Raw genomic sequence first — 15,537 nt, forward strand, 5'->3', positions numbered from 1 at the left:
ATTATGAAGCCCAGTAACAGAAAAGTGATTCATAGTATCATTTACAATAGCAAAAATAGATCCCTATAGATCTGGGATATGGAGTTCACTTTTTTCCCTAAAGATCTGTTTGTACTGGTAATGTTGATTATACCACTTAACATGCCAGTTATTGGAATGTGGGGATTCTCCAGGGGGCCAGACACACGGAAGGACCTCTGGATCAGTAGCCTTTCCTATTAGGTTACTCTAAGAACAGGATGACTAGATGTTATCATTGTCCAAGCTGGTACACTTGTGAGTCAGAAAGGGGGCACTATTAATAATTGTGCTCATACAAAATACATAAAATATGATTAAGTATAGTCGCCAGAGCCAGGAGCTAGGTCAGCAGCTAATCCTTTCTTTACTCCTGCGGTTCCCAAAGTCACAAAATGATGAAAATTGCAGCCTAATGTCAGGACTTTGTCTGAACTATTTTACTGTTCCCTCAGCAAACACAGAAACATTATAAATGTCTATCTCATTATTCCTGGAGGAGTGGGATAATAATAATGTAGGAATTGGGGGCTTAGAGAAATCAAAAGTTTCTCTCCAGAGCACACTATCAACCATTACAACTCTGTTGCCTGCAGGCAACACCTTCCTTCTTTATCTAGATTCTATCCACTGTCCTAAGTCCTGTTGATATGGCATGGCCTATAGAAAGCTCTTCATGACAAAGCTACTTATTTTTCTGGCTTCGAAACCTATGGACATAGAGTTAGCATTGTTTTACCATGTGATTCACATGCAATAATCCCAGGCCCCAGAAGAAAAGGCATGGATTCAATTTTGTGTCTAATACCATTCTCCAAGTGCAAAAGCATTCACAGGATTATTTATTTACTACACAAGCACTATCTTGAAAGACAGCTGGCCAGGCTGCAGGGAGTAACCCTGGGGGTGGAGGTGTAAGAAAAAAATTTTTTTAATCTGCATCTATAGATAAGATAGACACAGGTGTAGAAATCACTCATCGGTATGGGCATGCACACACAGAACCAGGCAGTGTCATAGCTGAAACTTGGTGAACTTGCCCCATTGCTCTTTATCTTGCTCATGAAAGTTGCTCTCTGGCATCTCAGCCATTGCTTGATTCTTTACTTGTATAATGGAATTTGTATTACTCTTAGATACACACTTTAAAAAGTATTCTTTTTCTATTTTAAGGAGACCATTTGTTAAAATTGAAATCACACATGGACATGAATTAGACCTTTCATTATCTTTGCAGGTTATTTTATTACATGGATGCTCCCCACTTATAACAGGGTTATGTTCTGATAAGTCCATTATAAACTGAAAACAAAGACCCATGCCTGTATTGCCAGCTACTGGGGAGGCAGAGTTAGGAGGACGATGGTGAGAAAAGTTAGTAGGAAACCCTATCTCAGTAACAAACTAAAAGCAAAAGGACTGAGAGAGTGCCTCAAGTGGTGGAGCGCTTGCCTTGCACGTGTGAGGTCCTGAGTTCAAACACCAGTACCACAATGATAATCAGAATAAAAGTTGAAAACATAGAAAGTTGAAAATGCGTTTAATAAACCATGCATCTTAGTTAGCAAAAACAGGACACCATAGAGCGTTGGTTGTCCCCCTCGTGATCATGAAGGACAGGGAGCTGTCATTCACTGCTCAGCATCTGTAGAGAGGATCGTGTTGCTTATCACTAGGCCAAGAAAAAAGTAAGCACACTTCAAAATATAACTTCTACTGAATTGATATCACTTTGACATAATCATGAAGTCAAAAAAATCATAAGCTGAAGCATCATAAGCTGGGACTACCTTTATGTTGTCTATTTAAATTTTTTCTGTGTGTGCGGGATTGAATCCAAGACCTTGTGCAAGCTAGGCATATCTCTACTACTAAGCTATACATCCAACCTAATTTTTTTAAAATAACAATTGAAAAGAAATGAGTGCTATCTAAAAAGACCAAAATAAAAACTATATACCTCAATCATAAATTAAATTTATTAACTTAAAACCTACACATGATTTTAGCAAGAAATTAACCAATGGAACCAAAGAGAGAATTGCTCAGATATTATCAAATAAATAACTTGCAGGTGGGCTGGCTCAAGTGTTATGAGTGCCTGCTTAGCAAGTGTGAAGCCCTGAGTTCAAACGCCAGTGCTGCCTCCCGAAAACAGTCAAATAACACATAAGAAGAGTTTTTCCAAAGATTTATTGAAGCAGAAACAAGTTGGTCAGATACTTGCTGGAAAAAAGCAGTTTTAATGGTATTCAAAAATACTTTTAAAAAAGTATTCTAGCACAAGACTTCTTTGTAAACTAGATTATGTTGTAAACTTCTTTTTCTAAAACTTTTAGGAGTGTCGGTTGTTAAGAACTAGAGCTTATTCCTATTCCAAATCTATCTTGCGCTCCTGAAAAACTGCAGAAAGGCACTTGAAAGCTGTTTCTTTAAGATATGGGTTTCTTTTTTATTCTTGCTGGTAATATATTGCTGCACTGAAGGCGTGCAGTTCTTATTCAAGGTCATCATGATGCTGGGAAGTTTCATTGATAACCTGTTAGAAAAGAAAGAAAACTCAAATCAAATATTATACTACCTACGTAAGGCTAATTTATCCCATAAATCATGACAAAAAATCTTACTAGATACATAATTTTGTTGTGCAAGTTGGAAGTTTACAGTAAAGAGGGAACAATACATCTGCAAGAGGCCCTTACCTACAGGTCAAATATGTATCCAATGAAATGTTGTGACATATAAAAGAAAACCTTTTTCAAAAGTGTTTATAAAGGATGCCACGCAACAAAATTTGGTTGGTCATATGGCATCCTTGTCCTGTGTAAACAGGTTTAGGAGTGTTTAAGTGATGCCCACTAAGAGAGGGTGGTATATCCAGGATTAAAACAATATCACTGATATTGAGGTAGTCTAATGTAGTTAGCCTAAAAAGTGGCTTAAGGAAGTTTTACTCCTATTTTAAATTAAAGACCACCGCAAATCACTAAATCTGAGGAGCTGGGAGACTGCTGTCTCACCTCCACCTCCATGAGCCAAATAATTAGTTGGTTGTGTGTAGTAGTTGAACACGTGGCCTATTCTTTTAATAGACATGAAAGAAGCCAGAACTTCTCGAATGAGCTAGCTGTATCTGATACACAGGTTTATCAATTTAAAAGCAGACCAATGCCTATCTGAAATAACTCCATTTTAATTTTATTTTTCTCATTATTCTGTTTTTCATTTTTTATTTTAAAGATACCAACCTGTCCATCTCTGGTTTCAACCGTCTTAATCAGAAGAGTCCTTTTTGAGTGGGTGTCAACCAGAGGGAGTGAATCCAGATTAGTTTCTAATAAAAAAGCAAATAAAAAATGAATAACAATGAGAAAATTTTAAAAGTAACCATTTTATTTAAAGCACTTTTTTTCAACTGTTGAAAGTGCTACTCCCAAATACTCCATAAAGCATTCTGTTTGAAAACCTAGTACCTAACACCACACCTCACCTCAGGATGAGATCGTACTCCAGTGTGCTCTTCACTAAGAAGAAGTAAAATGAAGTTGACATTTAATATGAGTATTGAATGCAAGAAAACACTCAGGTTTGAAAATTATGACTCGGGCTAAGGGTGTTACTCAGTGGTAGAGCACTTGCCTCTCACGTACAAGATCCCCAACATAAAAGTGAAACATAAGTAATATAAAATGCAAACTATAATACAAAAAGAAAATTATGGATGTTTTATAGAATTTTCTCTGGTATGGCATTTTTCAGGTATCATAAAAGAATGAGTTCTTGGGCTGTTGGAGTAGCTCAAGTTGTAAAAGTGGCTGCCAAGTAAGTGTGAGGCCCTGAGTTCAAAGCCCAGTGCCATCAAAAAAAAAAAAGAGTTCTTTACTATAAATAAAGTAGTTACAACCTGGTAACATTTTTTTTCATGAAAGGAAATACAATGCTTACCTCTCAGGTTCAGAGAGGAAAAGTTTGGAAGAGGCAGAGAAATCCTATAAAAAAGATAAAGAAAAACAATAAAATTGATAGAAGACAATAACTTCAAAAATAAGGGATCCATTTACATATTTCATGTTTTTGTCCATTAAGAAAATTGACTCTTTTCATCCATATGTTAAATATTTGATTTGGAAACATTTACCCATGGTTGGTGTCCTTAGAGCATTTAAAATATTTTACTCCAGTTTTTTTCCACAAAGGCATAAACTAGCAGCATTACAAAGGGAAAAGAGTGTTGGCTTTGACAAAGTTGTGGGTTCAAACCCCAGTTCTGCTATTAGTTAGCTCTGACTATGCAAGTGACTCTCTCTGAATCTAAAGTTCCACATTTATAAAAAGTGGAATGGAGCTACCTTGAAGGAATGTTCTAAAGGTTAAAGGATATATGTGCATGAGTGGCCAAACACCTAGAGAATGTTGACTATCACTGACATCACAAGTCTGTTCTGTACCTGCTCTCCTCGCCTTCCAGCAGCTTCCTGTAGGTGGCAATCTCAATGTCAAGAGCCATCTTAACATTGAGCAGGTCTTGGTATTCACGAAGGTGACGAGCCATTTCTTCCTTCATGTTCTGAATCTCATCCTGCAGGCGGCCAATAGTGTCTTGGTAGTTAGCAGCTTCGACAGAAAAGTTCTCTTCCATTTCACGCATCTGGCGTTCCAGAGACTCATTCTGTAAGAAATGAGGAGGATCTTCTGATGTTATTTTCCACAAACACCCAACTATTCCCAGAAACATTTGCAGACAAGGTGCAACAATTTCCCTTAGTGGCAAATGGTGCACACTCTAATTGTGGGTGGGAAATATTAGTACAAAGTCACACTTTTTTTTTTAAAGACAGGGTCTCACTATATAGCCCAGGCTAACTTCAAACTCTTTCTCCATCCTCCTGCCTCATCCTTCCAAATGCTAGGATTACAGGCAATGAACCACCATGCCTGGTTCCCAAATCTCTTTTATTGGAAGCTAAGCCTCAAAATCTTCATGAATCTGTCTCAATAAATAACTTTTTCTTTGGATAAAAATTTAAATCTTTCCTCACTTGAAATTTTGTTCAGGTGTCACCATTTGTTTGGTCAACAGAATGGGTCCCCACTCATTATTTTCCCCCTTTTACTGCAGTGTGGTACTCACAGTTCCTTTAAGAGCATCCACTTCACAGGTGAGGGATTGCACCTGTCTTCGGTACTCATTTGACTCCTGCTTCGCCTGGCGCAGGGCATCATTGTTCCGGTTAGCAGCCTCGGAGAGGTCAGCAAACTGTCAGGAAGAAATCAGAAATGAAGATTGGCCACGTTCAAGTCTTTTCACTCTCACAGCAAAAGAAACCAATGGTAATTCTCAGTGTTTTCTGGAATAAGTCTAAATTTCTAGTTTGGAAGCCAGAAAAGAGCAGTGGGATGTTGACATTGATATTTTCTAATGGAATTCACTCTGCTTATTTAAAAATAGTAGCTGTCTAGGGCATGATGTTGGGGTTTTCTGTGAATTAGGATGAAAGATAGTGAGTGGAAGAGTCTGCTATTGTAAAAGAGTTCTGTGAGTAGTGCAGAGGCCATAGGAATTTGAAGAAGTTAAAGTCAGCTTTTGCATGGAGTTAAAGGATATTCAGGAATTGCAGACAGGTTCATGTCTGTAGAATAAAATGCTTTTCTTTTGGTCGGTCACACTATCTTATTTTATACCTTGGACTTGTACCATTCTTCTGCCTCCTGAAGGTTCTTGGCAGCCACACTTTCATATTGCTGACGGACATCACGCAGGGCAGCCGTGAGGTCGGGCTTGGAGACATCCACATCGATTTGAACATGCTGTTCCTGAATCTGGGCCTGCAGCTCCTGGATTTCCTGAGGGAAAAACAGCTAGATCAGTCTCATCCAGTATGGCGCAGCTTCAACCTCATTCACTTGCTGAAAGTTACTCCACTTACCTCATCATGCAGTTTCTTCAAAAAGGCAATCTCTTCTTGCAAGGATTCCACTTTGCGTTCAAGGTCAAGACGTGCCAGGGAAGCATTGTCAACATCCTATTTTGAAAAAGAAAAGAGGACATTGCGGGTGCTGAAGTCTATGGTTTACCTCATTTATTCATTTCTAATTAACCATATGAACCTAGTTGCCTTGCTACTAGTTGCCTTGCTGTAGAAAAGGTGTTGACAAATTTTGTAAGCCTTGGATAAATTTACAGATCATTTACTGGTACTCTAATAGCGTGCTTTCTTTTCTGAATCATAAATTTGATTTGGGAGCCATTGTGTTGTAGTCAAGGGAGCTAGTAGACAAAAATTGAATGGACACAGGTCTGCTGAAGTCCACTCAATTATTATTGAATCCACACTTTTTTACCAGCGAAATTTGATTATTATTTTTTAAATCCTGAAAATCAATGACTCAGACTTTTAAAGATTTTTTTGGGTAATATCATAATGATAGGAGTTGATGAGATTTCACAACTTCATGTATATGTTTAGAACAGAAGTTCACACTTCAAAAGTTTCAGCATGTACCTAAGCCATTTTTTTAACTCTGTGCAAACCTTCTGATATTTATCCTTGAGCCCCAGAGCAAATATTTAGTTATCTGGCATCCAGGTGACAATGTTACAATTAAATCCTCCAATTCAAGATATGCATGGGCAAAGATGAATTTTGGGCAAATAAAGAAAGAAATATAACTCTGAGCTGTATTTGTTTTGCCTTTTCTGTGAGTTTTTCTACTGAAAACCCCTCTGATTCATCTGTAAGGATGTGTATGACTTTTTCACTTGATACACGTCAGTTCAGTTAGGCTTTTTCAGAATGATTGGTCAAAATGCTTTCATAGAATGAAACTATGTGTATAATTATTCATGAAGTGATACATTCCAAACCAGAAATGTGTGCTCTCGCAACTAGGATATTATGTCCCCTCAAGACATTTGCAAGCAATTGTACTTGTGGCGCAGTTTATAGCCTTATATTCTTACAATGTTGAGATAGTTCTATCACCTTCATGGCAAAAATGATAAATAACAAGAAATAATAATAAATGGAATGAAAAAATTTATTTTTGTTAAGTTAAGCCCTAAAAAAGATATAAAAGATACTTTTTTAAAAAGTTCAATGTGACACTATATTTCATTGAATAGAATGAAGAATGTTATTTAAACCCTAAGCAAGGGAACTTTTATATTAATTTGTTTTGTCTTAGCTCACTACTCTGAAGAAAACATTACAGCAGTAACGATCATAATGCTTGGTGACTAAAATAAGCCACACATATTGTTGTGTTTCAAATGTGTTTCCCAGATTCAAAATGTTATCCCAGACTATTTACCTGAGAGTGTTTTGTAGCCAATACCAGTAAGAGTTCCTGAGGATAAAGCTAGACTGAGAATCTTCCTGCTTTAGGATTCAATTTCAAGTTAACAATCCTTTAAGTCCATCTAACTTTGAAGTAAAAACTTTCTTTACATAAAATTCTGTTCTTCAGTCTTGCGTTTACTTTTGTTTATGGAGAGAGTGCGAAAACAATAAGAACTCAATAAACAAAGGCTTTTCAACATGTGAAGAATGATTGTCACCTTCAGAACTCTCACATCACATACTTCACAAGTCTGGGCCAGATATTAGATAACGGATGTTAGCAAATACTTGTGCCCAATTAGAACTATGCTTACATCATTACATATTCAATAAGAATGTAGCCTGTTGCAAAGCTGCTCTGGGAACACAAAGAGCTATTATTTCCGTCCAGAGCCACCACACTTGCCAGAAAGTCTGTATCTACATTCCATAGTGAAGCCCATAGAAACCATTAATACCCTGCAGCCGTGGGGACAGATGGCTTCTTTTCACTCTTATTAGATCAAAAATAGTTGTGCAGAGTGATACTTCCATCTAACTTTAATGCCACAATAGAACTTGCAGAGAAAAAAAAAGAAACTTGGTTTTATTCCAGCTAAACTCAGTTTCTTATCCTTCAATATACATTTTACATTTTAAACTACAAGACCTGCTTTTTGTGACCTTGTAAAAGTTAGTCAACTTGGTTTAAGCAAAGAACAATCTAAATCAAAGTGTAACTGTTCAACATCGGAATGTCAAATAGTTGCAAAAAATGAACGGGGAAAGAGATTTCTTTGGGAAGAAAAATCTTGAAACAAAGCAAAAAGTTTAAAAGTTTTCTTTATGTCCTAAGAAACAACTTCAATAGTTTAAGTACTTTTTATTCAGAAAAGCGCCGATCTGTGGGTTTTCTGCCACTAGAGGGCTTTACAAGCAGCTATGAGATTTTTGCATCTTTTAAACTTGGATGAAGTAACTTTTAGAACTACCCTTGGGTTGGCTGGGTGGGGTCTGGTGGCTGCGAGTGGGAAGAATCTACAAACCTGTCTGAAAGATTGCAGGGTGCTCTCGGCTTCCTCTCTCTGAAGCATCTCCTCCTGCAATCTGAAACAGTTGCACGTTAACCAAAGGGGAACTTGGAAACCTCCAGGGGCGGGGCGGCCACACCCAACCACCACGTCGCGGTGCAGCAACTGGAGAGCTGCGACGCCACCTCCACCCGCACCAGCGACTGTGGCCTGTAGAACTGCTGTCCTCCGCAGGTTTTAGCGGGACCCGAGGTGCAGCGCAGAGAGGCAACCACGGTCGCCGCACAGACGTGCAAGACGAATCCCCAGCCCTCCGCCCTCATTTCTTTGTCTCGCAGTCTCCATCCTCTCCTCCCGCCTGGTAGCTGGCAGCCCGCCAAAAGAGGCCGGGAAACTTTCTGAAAGTTTAGGGGACTCGTTCTCCTAGTGTCAAAAGACCTTAAATACAGATAACCTGGTACTTTTTAGAAATCTGCACTTGAAATGCAGCGTCCTTAGCAATGAGTAGGGGAGCAGACGGGAAATGCTAGCTGCAAAGGTCTAGGTTAAGGGCGGGGCTGCGCGCTGCACCACAGCCCTGCTCCCCCACTGTTCCCCGACAGCCGCCGCCCAGGCCACATCCCAAGGGTGTGGCAACCCCTCGCGGTGTAAGGGGGTCCAGTTCCCCTCTCTCCTCCCTCCCCACCGTCACAAGCCTCGATTGTGAGCCGCCTTACTTCTCGCGGAGCCGCATGATGTCCTCCGCCAGGTTGTCGCGCTCCACTTCGACGCGGGCCTTGTCGTTGGTGAGCTGGTCCACCTGCCGGCGCAACTCCCGCATCTCCTCCTCGTACAGGTCCCCCAGGCGCGACTTGCCCTGGCCCTTGAGCTGTTCGAGCTCGGCCAGCAGAATCTTGTTCTGCTGCTCCAGGAAGCGCACCTTGTCGATATAGTTGGCGAAGCGATCATTCAGCTCCTGCAGCTCCACCTTCTCGTTGGTGCGGGTGTTCTTGAACTCGGTGTTGATGGCATCGGCCAGCGAGAAGTCCACCGAGTCCTGCAGCAGCCGCAAGCCGGGCACTGCGCTGCTCCGCAGGCGCACGGCAGAGGACCGGGAAACATAGCCGCCACCCGGGGACGAAGCATAGAGGCTTCGGCTGGTGCTGGGGCGCAGCGAGCTGCCCAGGCTGTAGGAGCGGGTGGACGTGGTCACGTAGCTCCGGCTGGAGCTCGGCCGGCTCCCGGTACCGGGGCCACCGAACATCCTACGGTAGGAGGACGAGGATACGGACCTGGTGGACATGGCTGCGGAGGGAGGCGATGGGCTGGGTGGGTGCGGCTGCACGGACTGGCTTAGACAGGAGAGGCGAGCGAGTGGGAGGTGGGAGCGCTGCTGCGTCTCTGGTGCGGGGACCCCGGAGCAAGAGTAGCAGAGGACGGGACCCCGCCAAAGGCGCTGTTTTTATAACCCCATTAGGAAAGAGGGTCCCCTCCCACTGCCATCCCAGCCGTGGATTGTGCCAGCCAATAGGGACCCAGCAAGTAGCGGAGAAGGTGGGCGGGGGGTTGGGGTTGGGGTTGGGGCTGGGGCTCTACCGAGTCTTTTTTTTTTTTTTTTTTTCTTGGAGGCTCTGCACTGGGCACAATCCCGTTACTTCTAGGGTTGGACTGGGACTTTCAGGGGCTTTCCTGAGGGTAGCCGGAGTTCTGCTCACCCCTGGGTACTGAGAAAAGCGATGTCGCGCGATGGAAGGAGGGGTATAAGCCAGAAAGTTAATCAAAGGGGTCCCTGGGCTCAGGCCCTGCGCAGCCTGACGCCTCGCTCGATTTCCAAAAACGACTGCTCCAGCCCGCGCCCCCTTTCATCATCTCGTTTTGGGGAGTCTTTCAAAGGGGCGTGGGAGGGGCGCGGTTGCAGAACTGCGGTCGGCTGGACGTGGGCGGGTAGGGAGACCCGCTGGGTGAGCGGGAGTAAGGGATCCAGTAGATCGGAAGGCGTGGAGAAGAAACAAAGAGGGCTGGAGATTGGAGCGCAGGATGGGGGGCGCACACAGCCCGGGATGCTGGGCTCAGGCCCAGCCCAGCCTTACGCTCCCCTCGCTTCCAAAAACGGTTGCTCCAGCCCGCGCCCCTTTTCATCATCTTGTCTTGGGGAGTCCTGTTTTCGGACCTAATGAGTTCAGTCAGGCTTCAGACAGCTGGAGTTGCGAGGCTGCGGCCGAAGAGAGCCCAAGGGACAGGGGTGGGGTCGCTGAGTCACTGGCCTTGACTCACCGGGCCTGCGCCCCGTCGAGGTTGCCGGATCCTAGCGGTTCAAGGGAAACCGTTAGATGAGATTAACTCAACTCTACGCGGGTCCAGCGCGCATTGTTCCAAGTTTTGCCAACTTAGATCTGGGCCGCGGCTTTGATGTGTGCGGTCCGGCCACTGGGAGCCAAAAGCGCCCTTAAGTTCTGGGGCGCCTGAACTTTGTTCCAATGAAGGGACTCCAAAGTCTGGGTTTGTTCTAATGCAAGGACTTCCCCTTACCAAGGAACTTCTGCACACCCTGGAGAACAGCCAAACGCGGGTCTCCGGGATCACGAATGCACAGGGGCAGGCTTTTCTTGTGAAGAGCCCTTCTCCCCACCCCCTTCCCTCTGGTCTGGTCTCCTCTTCTTCCCACTCCTAGCCCCACCCCATGAAACCACACCCGAATTTTACCATGATCTGAAACTTCTGGGTGAAAGAGGAAATCAGCGACTGTAGTTTCAAAATCAAGTGCAAATGCAATGATCGCTTTTTTTTTTTTTTTTGGCTAGAGCAAGTCATTAAAATCTGAGCCGATTAAAGAATTAATTAGGTGTTTAAGCACCCCTATTTGATTAATGAGTTCAAATGAAAGTCATTTATATAGCCCAAGTGATAGAATGTTTGTTAATAGATTTCCGTGTTAAATTTAGTACAGAGCAGATTTTGGTGACTTACTTGTCCGGACATTGTCACAAGAACTCATGCAGTCGGTGTTGGAGTGATGAAGACAAAACTGTCCAGGGCAGGATGTTGAGAATGTTCAGATCCAGCCACTTTACCATTTTTAAGGAAATCGCTCAAGGGGAATTGTTCCAATATTAGCTACAAGCAGGATTAAGTGTCACTAGCTCCCCCAAGGGAGATGAAAGGTTGGAGGCAAACCAGTCCATTTGAGATTAGGAAATAACTGAAAATCATAGAGTTTTTTTTTTTTCGTATTTACACTTAGGGAGTGCTGAATTAACTGTACAAACACTAAATTTGGTTCTACAGTGGATAGCCTTTCCTTTTTTCTTTTCTTTTCTTTTTTTTTTTTTTTTGTGGGGGCAGAGAGTACTGGAGACTACCTGGCATTAAAAAAAAGTAGTTTGGAGCCAAATGAAGGATTTATGCTAGCTTCTTTGTACAAACCTCTTTTAGGCAATATTTTGTTTACCTCATCTCAGTTAGTTCTGGCCAAGGCCACTGCCAAGGTCAAGAGCAGTACTGTCTGGGGCCCACCTCTCCTGCTGCTGCTTTCTTTATTCTCTCATTCACTAGGAGGCTGTGGGTCCTTCCCAAAGAGCATTCCTGGGGCCAGCCTGTGCTTCACCTTACCCTCTCACTTACTGAGAGTCCTTTATTTAAACCACTCCTCAGCAAATGTCACCATTGTGAGCTTGCCTGGAACCATTAGGACGAGAATAGTTATTTCCCTATGGGGGGAAAACAGGGTGGATCTTCCTCCTACATGAAATGTTATCTCAGGGCAGTGCAGTGGCACTGTCAGGGGACTCCTGCTAACTGACTCACTATGGAAAATCAGGGCAAGGCTTTGGAGCCATGTGGCGGTGTGCCACGTGGACACCCACAGCAAATTCCTTGGGACTGTGATGACTTCTGGGATGGGCTATGGTTTTCCTCATCATCTGAGGGGTATCCCTTTTCCCTACCCTATCTCCCTATCCCCATTCTATGGTCTCACTGCTGTGGACAGATACTCTTTTGCACAGCTTGATGTCTATAAAATATACAAATGTCTAAGATATGTGTGTACATGTGCTTCTATGTGTATATATATACATATGTATGTATCACGTGCAGTATTCCATGTGTCCTTCCTATTAGAAATTGCCATAGTTTGTGTGCAGTGACTTACACCTATAATCCTAGCTACTCAGGAGGTGGAGAGCAAAAGGATCACAGTTCCAGGACAGTCCAGACAAAAAGCTCAGGACACCCCCATTTCAACCAATAGCTAGATGTGGTGGTGCTCACCTGTCATCCCCACTACAAGGGGAAGCACAAATAGGAGGATCACAATTTAGGTTGGCACAGGTATAAAGCAACATCCTGTCTAGAAAATGACCAACACCAAAAGGACTGGCAGAGAGGCTCAGGGTGTTAAGGCCTGCCTAACAATTACAGGGCCCTCAGTTTGCAGTTTGAGGCCAGCCTAGGCAAATAGTTTGTGAGATCCCCATCTCCCATGAAGCAGCAGTTTCAATGGGGTCCTAATTCCAGTTCAAATTCCAGTCCAGTACTCAAAAAAAAAAAAACCCACTTTTACTCACTCATGTAGAATGTATGAGACTTGGGAAAGAATTTGCTTTATTCTGAGATAAAATATACAGTGCCTGGACCACAGTGGGGGCGCAGTGCCTCACCCAGTGGGTAATAGTCATCAGGGGAAAAATCAAATCAATATGTCTGACTGAACATCCTTGAGTACCATAACGCATCCTGCTACCTACATCCTTAGTTACCTTTTAGGAGTAAATGGTACACAGACATGGGCTTTTTGGTTTTTGTATTTATTTTCTCACTGCTCTGAAAACCTATCTCATAAGTATTTTTAAATGTGACTATGTATGATGCAAATTGTGTATAAATAAGGACATGGTCATATGACTTGTAGACCAGGCATAAACACTACCACATCTAATGTATCAGCAGTGATTTTGGAATTTGCAAGCTGTAGTGGTGTCAGTTGAATTGAGTGCCTTGAACTGACAGACCAGCCAGCCGTGTAGTTAGGGGCTTAGTGGCATATGGAGGCTTTGGGAAAGCTGGCTAGCAGGACAGCACGTAGCAGGTCTCTCTAGATGGAATGTTAGAAATGAGAAGATGGACAAAATTAGAAAATATTGCATAGTGCCCTATAAATAGGTATCATTTTTATGTATTGGCTTAAAATAAGAGTTTGAAAGCCATAGCGAAACCTAAAAGCCATGGTAATAAAGATAATAATAAATAACACAAGTGCTGCAATGTTTGTGCCTGGCTGATGACAGGCATTGTACATGCATTTAATTTAACTTAATGCTCTCACAGCATTCTTCAAGACAGACTTGATCACCTGTTTCACAACTATAATGTCTAAGATTCAGGCTAATTTTCTTGTGTTTGTGTAACCAATAGGATAGGTAACAAGGGGCAAGAGTTTGAATAGAGGCCTTTCTGACTCCAAATGCACCTGTCTTTTTTCTTTTCCTTGATCATGACATTTGCTTACTATCAGCCAGTTCAATTCACAAAGAACATACTATGGACCTGCTATGTTCCAGAAAATAGAAAAGACAGATTGCTTAACACAAATCTTGTGAAGCAGCAGATTCCTAGAGAAATTTGGCAGACTCATAGAACATCATGTTTTATGCTATCAAAATGATTTACGAGTGATAATAGATAAGAATGAAGTTTTTGAGCCAGACTCTAGTGGTTCATGCCTGTGATCCCCAGCTACTTGGGAGGCTGAGATTGGGAGGATTGCAGTTTGAGGCCAGCCTAGGCAAATAGTTTGTGAGAGCCCCATCTCCCATGAGGCAGCAGTTTCAATGGGGTCCTAAGCTCTGCTCCATAAGTACCACATACTCTTCCTATCCTCAGATCTTTTCTCATATTCCATTCAATAGATTGGTGTGCAGTAGGATCTGCTTATTTGAAGTGTTGTTTTCTGCAGTTGCAGTTATGGTCAATTGTGGTCCAAAACTGTAATACAGAACAATAAAATATTTTGAGAGAGAAAAACAAAGACCACATTCATATAACTTTTATTACAGTATATTGTTATAATGATTGTATTTTATTATTAGCTGTTATTAATCTCTTACTATGCCTAATTGATAAATTAAATTCGATCAAATGTGTGTGTAAGAAAAATAAGCATGTATTGGTTTTCATACATCCATTGGGGAATCTTGGAACATATTGCTTACAATGCTTAGTATATTGAGATAAATCAGAAACTTCCTCTGGGAAAAGATTAAGAAGGATATAACTGAAGAGCTGGAATACATAAAAGAATGTGATGAGAGTAACACAGTGGACATATGAAAGAAACTAAAGGTTTTGATGAAGAAATTATCATTCATTTGGCGGGAGTTCAGAAAATGCATTGCGAAAAGATGGTATTTAGAGAACGGGTAAAATTTCTACAGATTATTGTGGTAGTGACAGATGTCTTAAGATGATCAAACAATAGAAGCAAAAACTGCATAGATGACAGAGTGCTGGGGGACATTTAGGGAATAGCAAGAATCCTAGGGTTACTGGATTATGGAGCGAAGAGAGAGAGAGGAAATTAAAGTTACCATGGGACCTTGGGTTGGAGGACTAAATGCCAGGGAGAGGAGCTGATAAGTAATATGGTGGGCAGTGGGAATTCCCTGCTGTTTTTGACAAGGAGAAAGACATGCTTGTAGCTATACTTTGGAGGGGGATTGGTGTGGCATGTTGTGGACAATGAATTGAGGGGACTGATTTTCTGACTTGTCTGTATGGTAACCTGTGAAGTTGGGAAGGGAACGTCAATGCTTTGTATAGATATAAATTCTTTTCTTTATATTTGAGAAAGATGAAAGAACTCCATTCTACTTATCAAATGAATTGATCAACTTTTCCCAAAATAGACAACTGGGAGACAACTGGGAGGTGCTGGCATACCACACTCATTCAACCAGGGGAATAATTTTCTTCAGGATGTTGGATACTGCATTTACTTGTAAATATGTTTGATAAGCTTTAAGTTTACACATCAAGCTTTGGTTTCTAGGTATAGCAATGACGCTCAATATGATTTGTAGAGGTTAGAAATTAAAATAAAAAAAACACATAGAAAAATAAACACATAAATCAAAGCACCCTGAAAGAAATCACATGGCAAATGGAAAGAAATACACAAGGCATAATGATGAAAC

General features: G+C 41.9%; 1 protein-coding gene across 1 annotated transcript; it reads right to left on the reverse strand.

Annotated features, from left to right (window-relative positions):
- Positions 1-2,192: 2,192 nt before the first annotated feature.
- Positions 2,193-9,790, reverse strand: Vim (vimentin). The gene is made up of 9 exons (XM_020185626.2): positions 9,085-9,790; positions 8,384-8,444; positions 5,946-6,041; positions 5,701-5,862; positions 5,150-5,275; positions 4,467-4,687; positions 3,964-4,007; positions 3,267-3,352; positions 2,193-2,557 (listed from the first exon to the last, which is right to left on the reverse strand). Exons 1-9 carry the CDS (start codon positions 9,648-9,650, stop codon positions 2,516-2,518), a joined length of 1,404 nt encoding a protein of 467 aa, XP_020041215.1. The 5' UTR covers positions 9,651-9,790; the 3' UTR covers positions 2,193-2,515.
- Between the last annotated feature and the right edge of the window lie 5,747 nt (positions 9,791-15,537).

Source organism: Castor canadensis, chromosome 15, assembly GCF_047511655.1.
Source record: "Castor canadensis chromosome 15, mCasCan1.hap1v2, whole genome shotgun sequence".
NCBI lineage: Eukaryota > Metazoa > Chordata > Mammalia > Rodentia > Castoridae > Castor > Castor canadensis.